At 37.2% G+C, this 21,289-nt stretch overlaps 1 protein-coding gene across 1 annotated transcript in view; it reads right to left on the reverse strand.

Annotated features, from left to right (window-relative positions):
- KCNU1 (potassium calcium-activated channel subfamily U member 1) overlaps positions 1–21,289 on the reverse strand; it is a 123,609-nt gene that overhangs the window by 63,434 nt on the left and 38,886 nt on the right. Inside the window, 10 exon segments of the mRNA XM_090258223.1 lie at positions 488–599; positions 6,967–7,064; positions 7,200–7,289; positions 10,962–11,030; positions 11,407–11,451; positions 11,453–11,517; positions 15,240–15,392; positions 18,447–18,518; positions 19,670–19,750; positions 20,871–20,976. Coding sequence (XP_090114349.1) covers positions 488–599; positions 6,967–7,064; positions 7,200–7,289; positions 10,962–11,030; positions 11,407–11,451; positions 11,453–11,517; positions 15,240–15,392; positions 18,447–18,518; positions 19,670–19,750; positions 20,871–20,976 — 891 coding nt within the window.

Consider the following 21,289-nt stretch of genomic DNA (forward strand, 5'->3'; position numbering starts at 1 on the left):
TTACTAGACAGGTCAGATCACTCTCTCCCTCCAACCCTGCATTCTAGTTAATCAGTTTTAATTTATTAAAGAGCTGTAGGGAAAGGGGAGGGATTTACTGACCCTATTTTTCCAATTCTAAAACAAAGGCAATCTCATCATTGATTTATTGAAAATGGGGAATATATTAACAATAAAAAAACCACTTGGGAATAATTGAAATTTCATCTCAACTTACATTTCTGGAGTGCCTGAAGGGTGATCTGAAAGAAACTGGGTACATAACCTTTGGTTATCATAAGTTAAATTATTTCAGGAGTGTTGGGGGAGGTATATTTGCATAGCTTAATGATCCTGTGAGAAGTAGGGGTGAATTCATGTTGGTGAGCAACAATTCCACTGGTCAATATGGCAGCTGATAAAGCAAATGTTCTGGTTTAAGTGGAATTTTTATTGCCCTGTGATTCTCAGAAAACTATAGGGGACCAGGGTTCCCTGAGACTCTTACCTGGTGGCAGAGGTCAAGTCACTAACCATGCTTGGCTTTTCCTCTGGAAAAGAATCCCTCATTGCTGTCCCACATTCCTCCATGCTGTTGGTCTTTACCACTATTGTTGGCCCTGCAATAGTACAGCAAACTTAGTGAGCTGGCATAATATCTGTTTGTAGGGAATTTTGAACTGTTACTATTGGTTAAGACATTTCTAGGTCCTTAACTAGAGAGAAGCTGGGGATCCTTAATTATAGACTAATTCTAAGAGAATAAATCATAAAAAATTCTTTATTTGCCTTCTGTAGAATTCACAGTGGGTGAAAACTGATTTGTGGATTTCAGTGCCATAGTATGCTCAAATTTAGTACCTATCGAGTTGCTGCTTTATTTCTCTGATCCATCACTCCTCCCCTCTCACCCAAGAGCACTGCATCTAGGGAGCCTTCCTGCTATAGGCAGGGTCCAGAGCCACTATATGACTCTAAGAAAAAAACACTATGAGTCCCCTTCTCCCTTCTGCAGCTAGCACTCAGGTTGTAATTCATTTTGCTTGCATATTGCCTCCTATTACCTTATTTTCCCTACATGGCTTCTTTTAATATTAATTCTTGAAACATTTGTAAAGTTCAAAATCAAATAATTTTTTCACCTTAAAGATGAGAATAATACTGGGACTTCAAAGGATGATTGTGGAGAAAAATGAAGAATGTGTGAAATTTAATAATTACACGAGCAAGGTGAAGCTGCACTGAAATGGAAAGCTGGCGCATGAGCCATTACTTCTTCCTGCACCCACATGCTGGTGCACAATGATGACATTCTTACTTCAGAACCCACATTCAACCTAGGAATCCTTTCAACACATTTGGATAGGAAGCCTTTATTGGTAAATTGGCATTTGGTGTTATGATTAAAAAAGAAAAACATTCCAAAGAATGCTTAGGAAGTTAAATGCTTCTCTTTCATTCTTCAAGGACACTGCATTATCTGCTTGCCTGAACCTGATCAAAGATGGGAAGATTGCCTGAGAAGAAGTTATCAAGGTGAGGGACACACTCAAAGAGTAGCCATCATTGATATTCCTCTTCCCTCGCCCACCCAAGTAGAGAAAAGACACGTGGCCTTTGCCTCCTGTGTTAATTTAAGAATCATTTCAGTACTGAGACTACTCAGAATGGGGAGTTCACATGGAACAAGGCTTTAAACCCACATATCATCAGGTGTTGGATAACAGCAGACAGAAAAAGCCACAACAAAAATTTTGGTATCCTCTTCTTTTGTTGTAATTCTTTCTGAACCATTCTAATCCACAGAAAATATCAATTGAGTCAAAACACACTTCTGGAAGAAGAGGCACATCCCTATGGGTGTGTGAGTTTTTGGCTTAAACCAGCAGTAATTGCATCACACAGGTGTGCCAAAAGTCAGGCAGGCATAAGACTGCTCCCTACCGGTAATCCTCAGAAGCCTCCACTTACATATGGAGGCTTGACGGGGCTTTTGGGTTGACTGATGTTTTCTTATTTTGTGGTTATCTTTGGTCCTGGGGCAATGGCCCAGGAAGGGAATATCTGAAGAAAAGTCTGAGTGAGAACTAGTGTGTTACCAACTGTCAGTCTTTAAAGGCTAGTGGCTTAGGACACGTGAGAGAAAGCTGAGCTATGGAATGTAAAAAGCAACATGCTCAAACTGGCTTGGGAACAATAGAACTTTCGGGAAGTCTCTGCTTTCTCAAAGCCTAACACTCGAGCCAATGACATTTGCCAGGTACTAAAAAAGGGGTGTGAAATTATTGCTAAAGCTTTGAACTTTCCCTTGTGTCATTCTTTATAAAATCTCTTCTGAAAACACATTAATGATGTGTATAATTTTGAAAGCTTTCATAATTAGTGAAGTACGTGCATGGATGCGGGGGTCGGAAAGAACAGCCTGTATGAGGATTGGCAAAGTTTCTGGCTGTGCATTGGCAGCCTGAAGGCAAAAGATGTATTGGCACACACAATCTCTTTTGGACGCATTCAACTCTGAATTCTATAATCCTAATGACCTTCAAGAAAAAAAAGTCTAAAAGTGTTCTCTCTACCAGCATGCAGACAGGGCAGTTAAGAATGAGCAAGAATCTATCATTGCCCTTGTTCCCAGTTTCTAAGCAGCTTTGAACATTTAAAAAAAAAAAAGCAAAAAATAAAATAAGAATAAGAAGACAAAGTCACCTCTATCGAGGCAGTAGATGAGTAACTTAAATTTCTCTGACTTCATTTTAAGACAATTTTATTTATTTGTATTTTTATCTATCACTGACAGTGTGCAAGTAATTATTTTTTTATATTTTATTTTATTTATTTATTTTTTTCACTGTGTGGTTGCCTCTCACTTGCACCCCTAACTGGGGACCTGATGTGCAACCTAGTAATGTGCCCTGACAGGGAATCGAACCAGCGACACTTGGCTCGCAGGCCGATGCTCAATCCACTGAGCCACAGCAGCCAGGGCAATTTTTTTATATTTTAGACAAGAAAAAAATGGAATGGATTTTGTCTAACATTCTAGCTGGACTGATAATGTCTCGTCACAACTTAATATGACTTCCCTATGGATATTCTAAAATAAGTTTTTAAATAAAGCATTAGACATCAAAAAAGACATGGCATCTAAGACCGGTGAATGACTGAAAAAAAGTGGTAAGTCCTATATGTGGCCAACATTATCATTATCTTTCTCTCTTCTTCAAGAAGTGATTTCCTTGAAAACTATATGCAACCATTTTCCCTCCCTGGCATGCATGATAAGATCACATGTTAAGACAGGACAAATGGATGGCAATAATTCTACCCTTTTCTATTTTCCTCAATAAATCTTACCATATTTTCAAATGAGTGAAAATAATTCCCATACTGTTTGGATAATTCTGAGTCTTATTCAACTTACTAAGTAGCTAATTTGTTGAAGTTATTTTCAAAATTTTACATTTACCAATCATTATCACACACCTAAAAAGTGATATCATATATTCTAGGTAAGAACAAGTAGCTAGAAAGCTGCTGTAATCATTGGAATGAGAAATAAAGGGGGTCACAGCTGAGGTGGAGATGAATAATAAAGGCCAAAGAATATAAAGCCCCAGAGTCAACTGTAGGATTAGAAAGAACAGTAACAACTGTCATGAATATAGGAATTCAAGGTATTTCTCTATGTTCTTTGTGGACTTACTACCAAATTGCTTTCCTTTTTATTGGTATTCAGTGGACATGTGATGATGACCCTGCCTTAGAGAAGAGCCACACAGAAACACCTCCTACTCTCCCTCCTACCTAAGGCCACTGGTACAGGTGGAGAGCTCTAATGACTTCAGAGCTGCTTAGGTAAGCCATTCTAGGGAGATGGTAGGGTCCTTAGGTGGTCATATCTCTACCTTCTAGGTTTAGAACTCTCCTCCCTAGGGAACATTGGCTGGGGTGACTCCTGGGTCAGTTAGTCTTGGATGTTTGTGTAAAAAGTGACCCAGGGCCAAACCTTAAGAAAACTGTGAAGTGAAGTTAATTCAAGTTTGGGCCACCTATTCAGATTATTTCTAACTCTTTTCATGCCCTCTTCCCAATTTCATTTTCATAATTTCCCTTTCAGGTGTGACTCCATTACAAAAATTAGCATTCTAATGAGCTCTAAAAAAGTTCTCAGGGGGTCAGGATCAGAGGCATTTGGCCACAACTTTCCTGAGGGAAGGCCATTTTACATTGCCCACTCCCTCCACTCCATCATACTGTGAAGGTTCTTATGTTCTCCTTGCCCTGGTTCAGGATCACTCCTCCAAGACCTTCCTTCAGCATTCCAGATGTCAATGGTGAAAGAGCAAGCAGTGAACTCTTCAACTGGCACTAGGAAAGTTCCTGCCCAATGACTTATCTAACTTACATTAAACAGAAAAGGGGAAAGAAAATTACTCCTCCTGCTCTGAAGGCTAGCCCTATTAGTCTTCATGCTAATGAATGGGGTATAATAAGTATAACCTACTAGAACTTCTCTGCCAATTTTTACTTCATCTGTATTTCATTGGTTAGAAAAAATAGGAATTCATTTTCTATTCACATAGGTAATATGATGACTAACATATATGTTGTACTTACCATTTTCCAGGCACTGGTCCTAATGTTGTTTATATTAATATACTCAATTTGTATACCTTTATATACTAACATTCTCTTTTAATCCTCTGAGATACATAATATTATTATCAACATTTTACAGAAATGTGAAGCATAGGGAGACCTTAAATAATTTGCCCTAAGTCCCCCAGCTGAGTGACCAACACAGAATCTGCGCTCTAACCATTGCACGCTGCTTCCTCTCTAAAACTGTGTAGATTATGAACTTCAGTGGAAGTGGAGAACCTCTGGTGTGGTTCTAGGTTGGAAAAATGAAAGTAATAAAAGGTAGAGGGATTATGAAACCTAGACTATCACAGCAATTTTCAACCTCTTTCATTTCATGACACACATAAACTAATTACTAAAATTCTGTGGCTCATAAAAATATATATTATGTTTATCTGACAAAAAAATAAGTATTATTTTTATTCATTCACACTGGATTGCTATTGTTGTGTTGGCTGTTTTCATTTTTTTCATCTGACAATCTAAGGGGGAAAAGGTCAGTGCCCCTGACTAAATAGTCAGGTATTGCATGTTTTAAAATTTTTTGTGGTGTATCGATTGAAAACTGCTGGAATGTCCGAATGAAAAAGGGCCATACAGGTGATGAGAAGTTCCAAGTTTGGAAATGACACCAAATCCCCCAAAGTAACATCTTTTTCTTAAACCACAGCTAATGAGTGGTACAGACAGCTGTTGTCAGAATTCAAGTTTTCTGAATTTTCACTTGGCATAGTAGGAGGAAGAAATTGTGGATCTGAGAAAACTTTATTAGCTTAGTCTAATACTTAGTTGAAGGAAGTAGACTGGGGATACCCTTTATCTGGCTCTGAAATGTGAAATATTCAACCTGGACTTGGTATTAATCCCAAGTCAGTAAAGTATCAATTTTGGCATCCATTGGTAAGTTTCTAAGTCCTTTTCTGAAAGTTAATTCTCTGGGAAAATTTCCAGATATTTTCATGATTTTCAATATATACGGCAAAGCAGTCGGCTTCTATAATGATGTCCTCGTTGGAACATTTTGGCTAGAACTAACTCTCCAGATTCAAATGCACACTCAAGTCCGCTCTCTAGCCACCAGATCACTGAGCATTTCATGGAACTCTGCTGCCATCATCTGGCAGATTGAAGTCAAGAACAGCTGGTTCACTCATTGCCTGCTGTTTAAGTCTCCATCCAGATTAATCGAGTTCTCTTGAATCCAATGGAATAGGCTGGGTATGAGTGGTGACTGAGGAGCCGTATGGAGCAGAAAGAAGAAATGATTCTATTATTGAGAATAAAAGAGTCCTGAGGAATGTGGTACTACATCAAAGATTAGAATGTAACTCGGAAGTCTTACTAATTTATTCCTTTGATACTATGAAATACATGTCATAGAAATGGGTAAAATTTGGTATATATACAAATATGAAGGCAACTTTCTGTTTTAAAATATTTATAGTAAAACCACACTTAAAAGTTAGCTAAATAAAAGGGTGAGGACACCTTTTTATAAAACATTTTTGTTTTGCAAAATGACTGATAGCAGTGCAAGCACATGAGTGTGTATAATTTATTTGCAAAAGTTTAACTTGCACACTGTGTGTGTGTAGGGATATGTCTACTGCACGAAACCATTCATATTTTTCTTTCTTATTCACACCTTCTTTAGTGGGACATTTCCCATATTTAGTCAGCTTCATCTACTACCTCAAAAAAGATTCATATTGTTATAGAATTCAAAGAGTCAACATTTAACTTCTGAGTCCATAACAGGGTCTTAAAGCCCATTTAATTAATAATATTCTTCAGACTAAAGCATTTCAGAAAATTATATAGGGATATTTTTCTTTCACTTTCCGCTTAAAAACATATTTATTTTCTCACTATCCTGGAAGCTAGAAGTTCAAGGTCAGAGTATTGGCAAGGTTGGTGTCATCTGAGGCCTCTCTTTTGGGCTTGTACGTGGCCATCTTAGGAATTTTTTTTCCTATGCCCCAGACTGTCTTAGATTCTCAAGGGGAAATTGAAAGATTCAGAAAAAGCAAAGACAGGGTTAAGACAGAGCCTTTACTTTTGCATGCAGAATGGCAGCACGAGAAGCCCCATGGACCTGCTCCTTGATGCCTCTCCTTCAGACTCCTTCACCTGGCCTGTGATCAGGTTGAACCAGATAACTAGTAAGGTTGCTTTCAGCTCTAAAAGACTGATTCTCATGTCTTCCTTGCCCAGTGGGGAAATGTCTGCCACATCCTGGTCAAGTTCAAATGGACATTATCCTTTAAGGGGAGACCTCTCCTATTTCCTTGGCCACACCCCCAGAAGCTGGGCTGGGGACAGACAGATATAAAGTGCAGTTACCTGTGAAGGGCCGATGGTTCTTGCTCTTGCAGCTACATTTCCGAATTATCTCAGGAGAATGCACGTCACTGTGACAGGTAGCACAGTAAAAGAAGGCTCTGGACAATAAGAGCAAATCAAGAATGACTTATGTGAGGCTTCACACTAGGGAAGCATGGCGCTGACTCAATCTGCCTGCCATTAAGTTGTATGTACTTTAGGACTTTCTCCACATAAAGTAATAAAAAAATTACCTTTTGACAGCCTTTGCAGATTCGGCAATAAAGAAACCTAAAGTGTTCTTATGTAGCTCAACCTGTGCAGGTGGATTTAGTATCAGACCACTAGAGACAGAAAATAAAAATGCAGTAATTTTTCCCTCCAATTTCTGTGCCAATATTTGGTGTTTCATTACCAATGGATTCTCTAAATTACAGAATTAACAGGCCTCAATCCCCTTTTACTGCTAAATATGACAGAAAATGTGGATTTGACTGTGTTTAATATTCTGATCGCTGCTAAATGTTAGAAGGGAAGCTAGGTCACAGTGCAACTCCTGAGCTGTGTACACAGTTGAGCTAAGGGTAAGCTCTTTCTTGGATTGTGTACTGATTCTGAGATGGTCAAACCAACTCAGATGTATGAAGCCTTGATGATTTAGGCTATTGATTACCATCTAGGCCAAGGTCACACAGGTGCTGGACTCACTAGTGGTGTTCATTCTTAGGTTACTTGACCTTTCAAATTAAATTAAGCCATTTTCTGAACTTGTATATTTCTTTTGACTTCATTTTTGTCTCCCAATTGCAAGATTTTTGAGAATAGGAACCACATGAATTGTTTCTATTTCTACATTACTTGAACATTTTGATTTTCCATTTTCTTATGGTTTGTGTGATTAAAAATGCTGTCCTATAAATTTCTTTCATGATATTCCTTGAGGCAGCACTCTATTATGACTATTTGAGTTTTTCACATTTCTCCGTATGTTTGTCAGATCTTTTGTTTTCTTCAGACCTCTGGTATGATAAGGTCTTACAATCCTATAACTCCCTGCGCTTCATTTGTGCCTGATGAAAGTATCCTGCCGTCCTTTAAAAACACATTCCTTTGATATTCACATTGGGAAGAGGTTAAGTCTTTATTTTGGCAAAGCTTCTTCTGCTATTAGGGTATGCCCAAGAAACTTCCAAGTGTTAGAGCCTTACAAAAATAAAAGGACTTGCACAACAAAGCTCTTCAGTCCAATGCCAAGAGAAGAAAGATGCTGAATAGCTATGAGCAGGCAGATTATTACCTAAGACATCAGATGGCATTTTCTGAGTATTTTCTGACTAATATTAATGAGTGGAATGATTGTTTTAACTAAAAACAAGAAAAAACATGGATTTGTGCCTCCCACCCCAAATAGCACTGGTTAAAGTTCACTAGCTGGCAAACATATACTTAGTTGTACCTTCATATCTCCTTGTTAAAAAGGGATGGTCCTTTGAACTCTTATTTAATATTTAGTTATGAAGATATTGTCATTATTAATATCTCTGGCTGCATTTGAAAGAAGAGGTGAACTTTTGAAGATTTTTCTGAACTGGAATTATTGCTTAATTCCCCTCCTCATTAATCATGGCCAGTTGCTTTACTAGAGAATGTTCACTACTGGAACAATCTCAGAATAATATCTAACTGGGACAGGTCCAACTTTATCTCTTAGCAGGTGACAAATAATTTCCCAAGACAAATCTTTATGATTATCCAGGGGTTTTGCAAGTCTTAGAGTATATTCAAGTGTATTAATTAGAAGAGAAAATAAAATGTAAGAAAAGAGGTTTTCCATCTGTGTTTCAATACACTCGCCCAAAGCCCAGCCATTAATATGCGCTATTTTCCTTCCACTTATATGTGGCTATGGTGGATTTAGTACAGCTTGGTGATCTGAAGTGCAGGCCCTGGAGCCAGACTGAATTTAGGTTCTGCCTCTGCCACTTAGGAGCACTGTGAGCCTGGGGACTTAGTTAACCTTTCTGGGCCTCAGCCCTCTCCTCTGTAAAATGAGCTCATAATTGTGTGCATCTCACAGCACCGTAGTGAGGATTCAGAAGTTAATGTAAGGAAAGTGCCCACTGCACTGTTGGCCATGAAATAGCACTCATGTTGAGATTGCTATTGGCAGTATCTTTGCCAAATCAGGATTTAATTTCTTTGATTCACCTGACTTCTTGGTGAGAACCCAAAGTTAAATCTATGTTAGAACAAGTTCCTCTTTCATTGTTGGTAGATGTGTGCTAGATAGTAAATAGCACCAGGACCTCTCAATTATATATATAGAAATTAGTTGCTCGATAGATATTTGTGTTTCCAGTATATGTCCTACTAGTCATTTTAATACTATTTATAGAAATCTAGAACATCAGAGTTGAAATGGATCTTAAAAGCGTTTGTTCCAGTAGATTCCAAATGCCAGTGAATAAGCTTACTATATCCTGGTGACTTTAAAAACTCTCAGGATCCCACCCTTGGAGATTTTGATTTTTGTCAAAGTTCAGAAGTGGGTTTTAGAATCTATATATCTTTTAAACTTTGTAAATAATTTTGATGTGTAGCTGGATTGTTGAAAGTCAAAACGATGTTAAAACTTGAGTGAGTTTTGGGCTGGTCTGAAATCCAAACTGCCTGGTTTAAGTTTAGATTTTGAGAGTTTTCTTGAGCATGGCAGGATTGATAGACAGAACTTAGCCAGCCAGACAATACTACTTGTTATTCTCTCCTTAATGACTTGCTTTGCATTGTACCCTGCTGACTTCTCTTGCCCAGATTTCTTTTTTTTTTTTTCAGTAAAAAATTTATTTAAAGGCAAAGATATTGGATAACTAACATCAATTTTTTTATAGTAACCTTATTTTTTTCAAAATCATTTTTTTTCAGCTTACTTTATTTATTATTATTATTTTTATTATTTTTTTAATTTTATTTTTTGGTTATTCAATTACAGTTGTCCCATTTTCCCCCCATTTTCTTGCCCAGATTTCTTCTGCACGCTTTCTACTTACACAGAACTGTTGTTCTTTCCAACCTTTTGTATAAAATCATTTCTTTGTAGTCCATGTGCTATCACTCAAAATTATTGAATTTTAACTGTTTCCTTGCAATTGCAGGGTTCCTGGTAATGTCAGTTTTAGAGCTGGAATGGGTCTCAGGTGGTCATTAACATGAGTTCCTCACTTTATAGAGGATGAACACTTTGCCGAGGCCACCAGGCTAGCAAATCATAATTAGGACTAGATTCTAGTGTGTGAATTCTAATTTAATTCAAGGTAGTTTTAAACTGAAAACCAAACATAAGCCAATGGCTTTCTTGTTTCCCATCCATGTAAGTCTCCCTTTTTATTTTTCCTCATCTTCTCATTATATATCATTGTAGCTGATTCTCTGTTCGTCCTAAGTTTTATTTTTTATTACATGGATAACTTTTCTTACTTCTTATTATCATCCAGTATGGGCTCTCAGGAAATGCTGGTAACGTTATCTCTTTCTTATACCTCCCCATTCACAGGAGATTTTATCTAGTAGGGCAGTCAAATTCCCATTTTGCCATACTTTGCAGATTTGTTTCTAAGACTAGAGTTCGTGAGAACATTTTTATCATAAATAATTCTATTTCATGGTATGGTTTCATGGTCAAGATTTGTAAGACCTAGTAATACATTAAGAGGAACAGATATGAGAAGGTGACCATTTCTTCTCTCCCCCTCTGATGAGGACAGGGGCAGGGTCATAGGAACAAAGGCAAGGTTCCTGTCTACCCTTCATGGTAACCATCCTAATCCCAGTCGTTAGAGATAATACCGAATGCACCACAGCAAGCTGGGTGCCCAATAGACTGGCTCTCAACAAATGCCAGAAAGCTTAGTTATGGCTGTATTCTTTGGAAAACTCTTAATAATACAATTCTCCTTAAACAAAACAAACAAACAACAACAACAACAAAAAACTGAAGAGGTTCGAAGCCTCATTGCTACCCGTAACCGGAAGACTCGGATTTGTGTTCGACGGCTATCAGCATGAGGTGCAGCTTCACAAAGCAGAGCCTGGGAAGGTAGACAGAGTTGTGAGGGAAAAGGGGACAGCAGGGTGCCCCTTCACGATACTACCACCAACGCGTGGTGCTCTACCCCTGGGAGAACGCCAGTACCTCGGCACAGGAAGGGCCTCCCAAATGTGGAATCTCCCCTTGTAAGTGAATCCAGCCTGAGGTAACTCAGAGCCAGTGTGCCAACTGGGACACAGGTAAAATTGTCCCCCAAATTCTAGGTTGCAAAGACTCAGGCTTATTCATTCTTGTATCTTCTAGTCCTATATCTTCAGTGCTTGTCATGGAGACTGACCTACAGAGAATCATCAGTGAACATTGTTGAAAGAATGTCCCTGAATGAAGAAATGAGGAAAGTGTTTCTTTTAACTTACCGGGAAACTTCAGGAAAAGTCATTCCAGCAAAGTCATCAGAGATGTTCAGTCAGGATTTTGTTCTTCAGGCTATTTAAAAAAATTTTTTACCAGGGTTGTTTGGGACAAACCTGTAATATACAATCATGCCACATGAAGCTCTTGGCATGGAATATGGGATGCTATCATTCAAGTTGCATATTTTGCTAAGCAGAAAACCAGTATCCATTGCACTTAAGTGACAGGAAGGAGATTTGTCCTAGTGTTTAACTGGAGAAATGTCAAAGGAAGAACTAAAACTGTAACACACAACTCAGTCTTTTTCACTAAAGAGCTCAGAATGAAGTGGAAGCATCATAACTTAGTTTCTTCCCATAGGGCACCCAAGACTCCTTGCTAGAAATTAGAATTCTTCTCTTAATTAATTTCAGCAACGTAGACTGGTTTTTGAGTCAGTGATAAAATGGGTAGGATAACATAGAATCTAAATTGTCTCTCCCTAGATATGGCTGTTTAAGATTGGTTTTTTAAAACACGTTATTTTTTAACTAACCACAGGTATACCCCATTTTGTTGTGTTTGACTTGATTGCACTTTAGATGTATTTTTTACAAGTGTTGCATTTTTTTACAAATTGACAGCAAAGCCCTACACCATCAAAAAGGTTACCAGTCACTTTATTGAGATACTTGCATTATGACAATGGTCTAGAATCATCCTGTAATATCTCTGAGGAATGTTCCTAACCACTTACCACAAAGAAAAAAATATACATGGTTTCTGCTCAGTATCTGATCCCTCCATGGATTCAGATGAACTCAAAGAGCCACCCTGATTAATGAAAATACAAATGTAAAAATCAAGGATAGCAGTAGGTTTCTAGAGAAATGGGAGATGTGAAGGGAGAATGATATCTCTCAAAAAGGCTAAATTCGGCCTGAGGGGACTGGGGCAGTTGGGTCACTCATCTTCAGTATTTGTGTAAGATCCCTCAAAATTTTGTCATGCTCTCCTTGTGTCCTCCTCATGGTCCCCCAACTGCTTTCACGAGAATCTCTACCCGCTCTTCTGACATGGTGGACAGGCCCCTTAAAGCCCAGAATCTCCGCTAAAAGTCTGGAATTTCTATGAACACTGAAACATTGTAGCCATGGAGAGCTAAGGCCAGTTCAGAAATACTTCTCCAATGGCTATTTTGTGGTTTAGGAAAAACAAAAAACAAAAACACAAATATTTCTGCTCTGCTGAAAAAGACCACCATTTCATGCAATCCAGCCACCCCCCCCCCCACCGCCACCATTTCCCAAGACTCAGCTAAACTGAGTCCTGCCTTTTCCCACACTCTTAAATTCCCCCGTTGAGGAGGGCTTACCATATTGGGCAGTTCATACCACTATTTCAGTCCCCATGACTGAAGAAACTGGCTTATATAGAGAAGACTTCCTGAGTTAATTTTAAAAGGTCAGAAACGGAAACAGTAAGGCAAGATGGATTTGGATTTGGATAGTAGAATTGGGGAGTTCAAGTAAATCAGCTGGATTAGATTTAAGCTTATAAGGAAATGTTTGGTGCCTAAAACCAACTACATTGCTTTTTGAACTATAATTTCCCATAATATACTCAATATAGTAAAAACAAACAAACAACCACATGCTATTGATCCAAGGCCTTTTGATCTGAGCACTCAGAAGTTTTACAAATTTTAACTCAATACTTTGAAAAATCTGGTTATGAGATTAATGACTCATTTATAGAAAAACTGACAGAGAAAGTTAAGTGCCCAATCTGAGAAAAGTGGGGCATAAGATGCTGGAGTCTTGGTCATTAAACCTAAGTAAATAGTTGATTATAGAATTTAAAGCACCAGAGCAGCATACAGCATTAAAGTCTTGCTCTGTCTCATTCTGCCCAGTTTGGGATTTCTGAAAGTGAGTTTCAGACTTTAGTTCTAAAGGAAAATGTTCATGACCACAAATATCTCTCAATTTCCATATTCTAAAAACCATCTTGTGATGAATAATGACAGATAACCATCCTCAGTGAGGAGATTACAACTTAAGATGGAGACTATTATGTGAAGTGAAATAAGCCAGTCAGTGAAAGACAAATACCATATGACCTCGCTTATAAGAGGAATCTAATGAACAGAATAAACTAATGAGCAAAATAGAACCAGAGGCATAGAAACATGGAACAGACTGACAGCGGTAAGAGGGGAGGTGGGGGGTGGGGACTGATTGAAAGAAGGTGAAGGGATTAGTCAAAGAACATACATGAAGGACCCATAGACATGGGCAATGGTGAAGGGACTGATTTTGGAAGTGGAGGGAGAGCTAGGTGGAGGGGTGTGAAGCAGAAAAAAATGGAACAACTGTAATAGCACCAACAATAAAATATACAATAAAATTAAAAAAAAAAAAGAAAGAAAGAAAAAGAAATGCACAGAAGAGCTGGTTTTGCATTTCTGCCTCCTATATTTCAATGAGAACGATGAGGTCTTCAGATGGAAAACTCATTCCTTTTATTTTGTCCAGCCATAAAGATTAACATTGCAATCATCACAACAGACGTGGCAGTTAACTTCCACTTTCTAAGCATAGGACCCAAAGAGGACTTCCTGACAAGCCACTCCCTAGGCCACACACAGTGACCACTAAATGAAGGTCAAAGTGTGGTCACTGTGGTAGCATGAAGCTCATTTCCATCTGCCTGATGGCCATTTCTATTTATCTGTATATCATGTCTCCTCAGATTCACAGAAGGAACCGCAGAAGAATTCTGTGTGTTGCAGTTAGCATTTTTCTGGCCAGAGTATCATTCACCTCTTTTGCTTTTCATTAATAGCACCAGAAAAGGAATCAGAAAAAATGCAAACATTCTCTGAGTTTATTGAAAAACGGAATTAAAGTGTGAAGAGAGACTGGGAGGAAAATTGCATGTAGAAAAGGGAAAGGTGGACTTGTAATTAAAAGGAGAGAAAGGTCAATCTCTGGAGGGCCATTGGACAATAGAATACCAGGTCCAGCTGAGAGTTAGAACATTTCCTGGGAATGGCATTTTTCAAAGGCCATACTCTGTGCTATATCAATTAATTTCAACAGCCCCTTTTAGCTGCTTATTTTTCTCAAAGGTGTCATAGGACCTGATGTGGGAGATTGTAGAGACCCAACGACCACAGGGATAGGGCACAGTGGTAAGACCGCAGGTCAGACAATTCTAGTTCTGCTACTCACTTACTATACAATCAAGTTATTTAGCATCACTGACCCATTCTGGGATCCTATGTTGAAAGTTATTGAGGGAAAACATAATGTATTTAACATGCATAACACATAGTAGGCGGTCAATAGGCGGTCATTAATATTATTACTGTATGAAATGCCCTCAAAATAACCTGGAAAATTAGATTTTAATTATTATTCATATTATTATTTTTGGTTGATAAATATAATTATTTATTATCATGTTTATTATTTTGTATTTAATTTATATTTAAATATGAGTTCTCCACTAATAACTAACCATTAATTATATTTCTACTTTCAATAACTCAAAGTGCTTCTACATTTATGAATACATTTACATTCATATTATCGTGGAGCAGGTAGGAAGCGGAGTTATGATCTCTGTTTTGCAGGTAAATATTCTTAGGCAAGAATAAGATGAATAACTTTTTTCAAGGTCAATGTACTCAGTCTAGACCTCTCAAACCCCTTCCATCCAACTCAAGTAGAATTCAAATCTTATTTCTTGGGGCCTTCTTGCTTTCCTCGATTTTTTACATCTATTTCTGATCCTAATATGTGAGAACATGGGGATAGAGCCAATATTCAACATCAATTTACAAGGTTACATTATTGTTTTCCTCAAGAAATAAAGATGTTAAAAATGTACAGAAGCCTGGCACCAAACAGCTTTGGGCAATAAATTCAAGTTTCAATTCAGCAAAACAGATGATGTTGTCTCCAGGAGTCCAGTTCCAGCTGGGAATCTTTGGCAGAAAAACCTATGAAGAATAAATATGATTTGAGAAAGTTCTTTCTAGATAAATGGCTTTATTTTACTTTAAAGCATTTGTTGTGCCCAGGTCAAGAGAAAAGAACAAATTCAACATTTAAAAGTGGTTCATGGTCCACTGCTCCACTTTTTAAAACAAAAATAGCTATAGTTGCAAAAAACAGGTCAAATGGCTTAGACTCTGATCCTACTCCAAATTTACAATCTTTTTAGTTTATTTATTTTTGAACGATATTGTTTTTATTAGGGTATAATGGATAAATAACATTATATTAGTTTCAGTTGTACAATATAACAATCCAGTATTATTTTTAATTGTTGATACTACTACAGATGTCCTTCTTTTTCCCCCCTGACCCCCCTCCACATAGGCTGCCTTCCTCTGGCCTTCGCCACATTGTTGTCTGTGTCCATCGCTATGCATATATGTATACATGTTCTTTGGCTAATCTCTTCCAGTTCTCCCCACCTCCTCCCCTCTGAGATCTGTCAGTCTGCTCCGAGTATCCATGCCTCTGGTTTTATTTTGTTCATTAGATTCCACATATGGTATTTGTCTTCCTCTGGCTGGCTTATTTCACTTAGCATAATATTCTCCAGGTCCATCCATGCTGTCACAGAGAATAAGAGTTCCTTCTTCTTCTTTTTTTCTTTCCTAGAGCTGTGTAGTATTTCATTGTGTAAATATAGCACATCATTTTATCCACTCATCTATTGATGGGTACTTGGGCTATTTTCCAATCTTGGTTATTGTAAATGCTGCTATGACCATAAGGGTGCATATGAGGTCTGTTCAGAAAAAGTCCAGCCATTGTTAATATAATGAGAACCATTTGAATGACATCAATGTAACCTGACAGCCAAGGAGAGGAGATTGCAATGCGCATGTGTGAATAATGATGACTTCACTGTACTAGTCAGTGGAGGGTGGTAGATGTCTTTGAGTAAGCACGTGTACTGTGTGGCCATCACATTCAAAATGACTGAGTGAGAAGAGCAATGAATCTGCATCAGATTTTGCATTAAGCTTGAATGTTCCTCCACGGAAGCTAATCAGATGCTTCAGAAGTCTGCAGCTATGGGCAACTGGTGATTGTCAGCTTCATCATGAGAACACGCTCACTCATGCATCATGTCTGTGCAGAGTTTTCTGGAAAAACATCAAATCACCCAGGTGACTCAGCCCCCATATAGTCCAGATTTGGCACCCTTTGACTTCTGACTTTTCCCAAAGGTAAAATCACCTTTGAAAGGGAAGAGATTTCAGACCATCGATGAGAATCAGGAAAATATGACAGGGAAGCTGATGGCAATTGGGAGAACTGTGTGAGGTCCCAAGGTGCCTACTTTGAAGGGGACTGAGGCATCATTGTCCTATGTCCAATGTTTCTTGTATCTTGTATCTTCTTCACTAAAAGTCTCTATTTTTCATATTACGTGACTGGGTACTTTCTGGTCATATATTCTTTCTCTTTGGTGTTTTAGGATTCAAGGAATATAGCCTAAGAATCTTGAAATACCAATCAGAAAGAATATATTATCCAATATTTATATACCTTACAAAATTATCACAAAAATAAGTCTAGCTAACATCTATCACAATTGTAGTTATTATGTTTTCTTGTGATGGTAACTTTAGAGACTTATTCTTTTATCGACTTTCAAATATATAATAAACTATTATTAACTATAGTCACCATTCTGTATATTACACCAGCATGATTTATTTATTTTTACCGGGAAGTTTGTACCTTTTCATTTTTTTCACCAATTTTTCCCACTCCCATCCCCTGCTTCTGGCAACCACCAATCTATTCTTTGCATCTATGAGTTCAGGGTTTATTTGTATGTTTGTTTTATTTTTAGATTCAATATATAAGTGAGATCATAGCAATAAATACCTATGTTGAGAAAAAGAAAAGTCTCAAATAAACAACTTTTGGTTATCCTTAACTTTTGATACTTTAATGTGTTATGGTGTAGGTCTCTTTGGGTTATACTTATTTTGAATTTTTGTCTTCCTGATTCTGGATGTCTGTTTCCCTCCCCATGTTAGGGATGTCTTCAGCCATTATTTCTTCAAATAAGTTTTCTGCCCCCTTTCCTCTCTCTTCTCCTTCTGTGACTCCTATAATGTACATGTTGGCCTACTGAATGTTGTCCCATAAGCCACTTAAGTCGTCTAAACTCATTTGCATTCTTTTTTCTTTTTTGCTGCTCTGGTTAGATGAGTTCCACTACTCTGTCTTCCAGTTCACTGATCCTTTCTTTTGATTCATCTAGTTGAACTGAGCTCCTGTATTGCAATTTTCAGTTCAGTTATTGTATTCCTCAGTTCTGTGACTTCTATTTAGTACTTTCTGATATTTTCTACCTCTTTGTTGAAATATTCACTTTTTTATTCATTCTTCTTACAAGTTCAATGACATTTTTATGTTAATGATTTTGAACTCTGTCAAGTAAGTCACTTATCTTTCTTTCATTAATGTATTTTTCTGAGGTTTTGTCTTGTTTTGCTTTTTGTTTAGAATACATATTTCTGTTTCTTCATTTTTCTTGACCCTCTGTGTTGGTTTTTTTGCATTAGAGAAAACATCGACCTCTTCTAATCTTAAAGGAATGACCTTGTGTAGACGATGAACCTTATCAATCAACCCCAGCCTAGCTCCTGGCTGTCTCTCAAACTTTTGTGATTGTCTAAATCAGCCTACTTTAGTTTTAGTGGCTCCCCGCAGTTGAGAGGGTGCCAAGACCTGTAAGTGTCCCAGAGCAAATATCTCATTTATCACCTAGATTCAGATGATTTGGAAGTTAGAGCCTCATGTAGCAGCTTTTAAAGTACACAAATATACTGCTTTCTGAATTTCCATTTGTCAGTGATTAACAATCTTAATGGGACTCCAAATTTCATCTACAGTTGGCAAAAATGTTTTGAGTGTAAACCCATTTGGAAGTAATAAATTCATCTATTAGATGAACTAAGTTCATCTAGCTCCTCAGACTAAAAGACAAGGTGACTGGATAGGCTTGAAAGTTACAATACCTTGTTATGGGATTGAAGTATCTGTATGATGACTCTGGTATTAGAATTATAGTTCTTGATAGAGAGTATCCTATATAAACAACAAATATGCTTATTAGTGATGTGCCACATACAATAGTTTTGTAATACAATTCAATTCAGAGTTAAATTGATATGTAGGTAAGCATAATAAAATGACATAAGTTTCACTATTATGCTGTTCTCTAAAAATGTTCTGTTTAATAGGATGCAGTTGTTTTAGTGACTTAGTAAAATAAATTTATCTAAAGGTCAGCTCTTGGTATTAGAAGATTATGGACTTCTGGTACCAATTCTTGAGAAGGAAATAAATAGTTTCATATATATTTTAGCCTTCAAACTCAAACACATTAATTACAAAAAAAAAAAAAAAAACTCTGAATACTGAATTAATCATTGTCTGTAGCTTGAAATAGTTCATAGACATCTCATATCCAACTTTCTCATTTCACAAGTTATGAAACTAAAGTTTGTTTCATATTTACTAAATTATTCACAGTACAAATTCTCAGTTTTTTTTTTGTTTGTTTGTTTTTGTTTTTTACTATTTGTAGAGTCGCCCTAATTATTTATATTTATTTTTCCGTGGGGGCCAGAAGTCCATCTGGTCTTGAACAATGCCATTGCCACCACAATGATAGTTTGAATCTGTGACAAGTCAAGTTCCTGCTCACAGATAGTTCACAGTTAAAGATGGTAACTCTAATTTGGGCCATCTTGAAAAGAATTTCCAATAGTCACAAGCACATTACACTGAACCATGCACAATCTTTTACCAGAAGTAGTGGGGAAAATCCCAGTAAGTGAAGGCTACTAATAGCATTCATATATCAACAAAAGCATCTCTGCTTTTGAGGGGGAGAGGATATTACTTATAATGATGCCATCTGAACAGTTATCAGTTATTTGTATGCTTGCTTTTGAAATTTAGATAGCTATTATTCATATAAAACTTCAGGAAAATATGTGGAGAATCCCATAGACACTCAGGATATTCTATTTTCAATTATGTTTTCATACATCTGCACCACCTCTGGGGGCAAAAAATAAATAAAAAATAGGCAGAAACCTGTAATATGATGAACCTATAACTGTGGTAAATGACATATTCTCCTGTTTAGTCCCATGCATCAAGCTTTATTTTTAAAAGAGGCAGAAATAAATCAGCATTGGAGCATTAAAAATACAGTACCAGCTCTTCATCTCATAATGTTTGAAGTGTCTTCAGCATGTGAATCACTGCATAAAGTGTTGGCTATAATCAGGCATGCTTCTGCAGATTCCACCTATTTTTCAAGATTGAACAGCAACCATCTTGTTAATTACATGGGAGATGCTCTAGTGTTTCTCTTTTGGGTGTTTTTTTCTTTTCTTTTCTTTTTTTTTTTCATAAAATTTCGAATGAGAAATAGAACACACTTGGGAAGGAGTTGTGATAGGGATGCAATAACATCTGGATCATAGTCCTGCAAATGCTGCAAGGGCTGTGAGGGTTGCAATAGATGGACTAGAGCACAGGCTGTCCAACATAGATTGCTTTAAAATGGGTAAAGTGCATAGTTATATTTTTCCTATCATCCTAATCATCAATGTATGCCTACTGATGGGTAATACAATCTTTCAAAGCAATTGCTGGAATACTTATTTGCCTTTCAGGACAGCAAAGAATGAAGGAACTGGACATCTGCTTAGCTCAAAGTAAGCAGTCATTCACTACCTGTGGGTTCTGAATCTTAAGATTCTAGAAAATTATTGGTGTAGTTCTTATAAAACCAAGGTGCAGGAAAGAGAATGATTATTCTGAGTCTCTCATTTTCTGCTTCAATTCTCTATGTTAACTATAGATCTCTGCTTTGAAAAACTGAAGCCTTTTGATTTATATGATTCTGTGAAACCTACAAAATGAGAGGAAGCTAGCTTTGATCTTAAATGAAAGCTGCCTAGAGGGTTGGCCTTTAATCATTAGTTTTAGTTCCAACCTTAATGGAATCTCTGCTGTTTTCCTTCATGTCTCTCCTATCAGAAGGCACATCAGTGTGTTTAGAAGTTGGTAAATCTGTCCTCTGGTAAAAATCCCATTTGAATGATAAGATCAAACGCACTTTTGCTATCCATAATTTTTTCAGATCTCTTAGTGTGTGAAAATAAAACGCTCTAGATAGAGAATTTAGTGAACTAAATAATTTAACTGTAAGTGTAGACAAACAGTGAGGTCTGCTTGGTATTTGTCACAGAGGAACTAGAGGCCAATTACTACATTTCCTTTATGATTAGTTTTTAAAATTAAGAAAGTCATATTTCTCCAAATTTAAGGGTCTAGAGTAATGCTTTTAAAAGAGCATATATCTTATCATCCTAATTACTGTAGTTGAGGTTCACTACAAAGAGAAAAAAATTAGTTCTTACCGCAACTCGTCTCAGATCCTCCCACTTGAGTGCAGATCCAGACACAAAAGTTATGTAGGCCATGTAACACTTAAATATGGTTTCTAATCCCAAAGAAGGAGACATCCTGGACAAAGAGTGGAGGACCAAAGATGGAAAAAGATGACTGATTTTGCTTAAGAGATTATTATATTTATTTGCATTTAATGGAACCCCCAATCTCCTCTTAGAAAAAACATACACTCCATTCATTATTAATCCATATAGTTAGGTGATGTTGACACCACTAGCCTAATTCTAGGGAAAGGTCTGAAGATCAGGTTGAATTTGGTAGAGAAACAGTACATGTATAAACATTTGGGAGAAATGGCTGGTAGCCCTCTTTTAAAAACAATCTGCCACAGTCTTCCCTCTGGCCACAGAATTCACATCCCTCCACT

The sequence above is a fragment of the Furipterus horrens genome, unplaced genomic scaffold (assembly GCF_987537825.1).
Source record: "Furipterus horrens unplaced genomic scaffold, mFurHor1.1.pri manual_scaffold_12, whole genome shotgun sequence".
In the NCBI taxonomy this organism is placed as follows: domain Eukaryota; kingdom Metazoa; phylum Chordata; class Mammalia; order Chiroptera; family Furipteridae; genus Furipterus; species Furipterus horrens.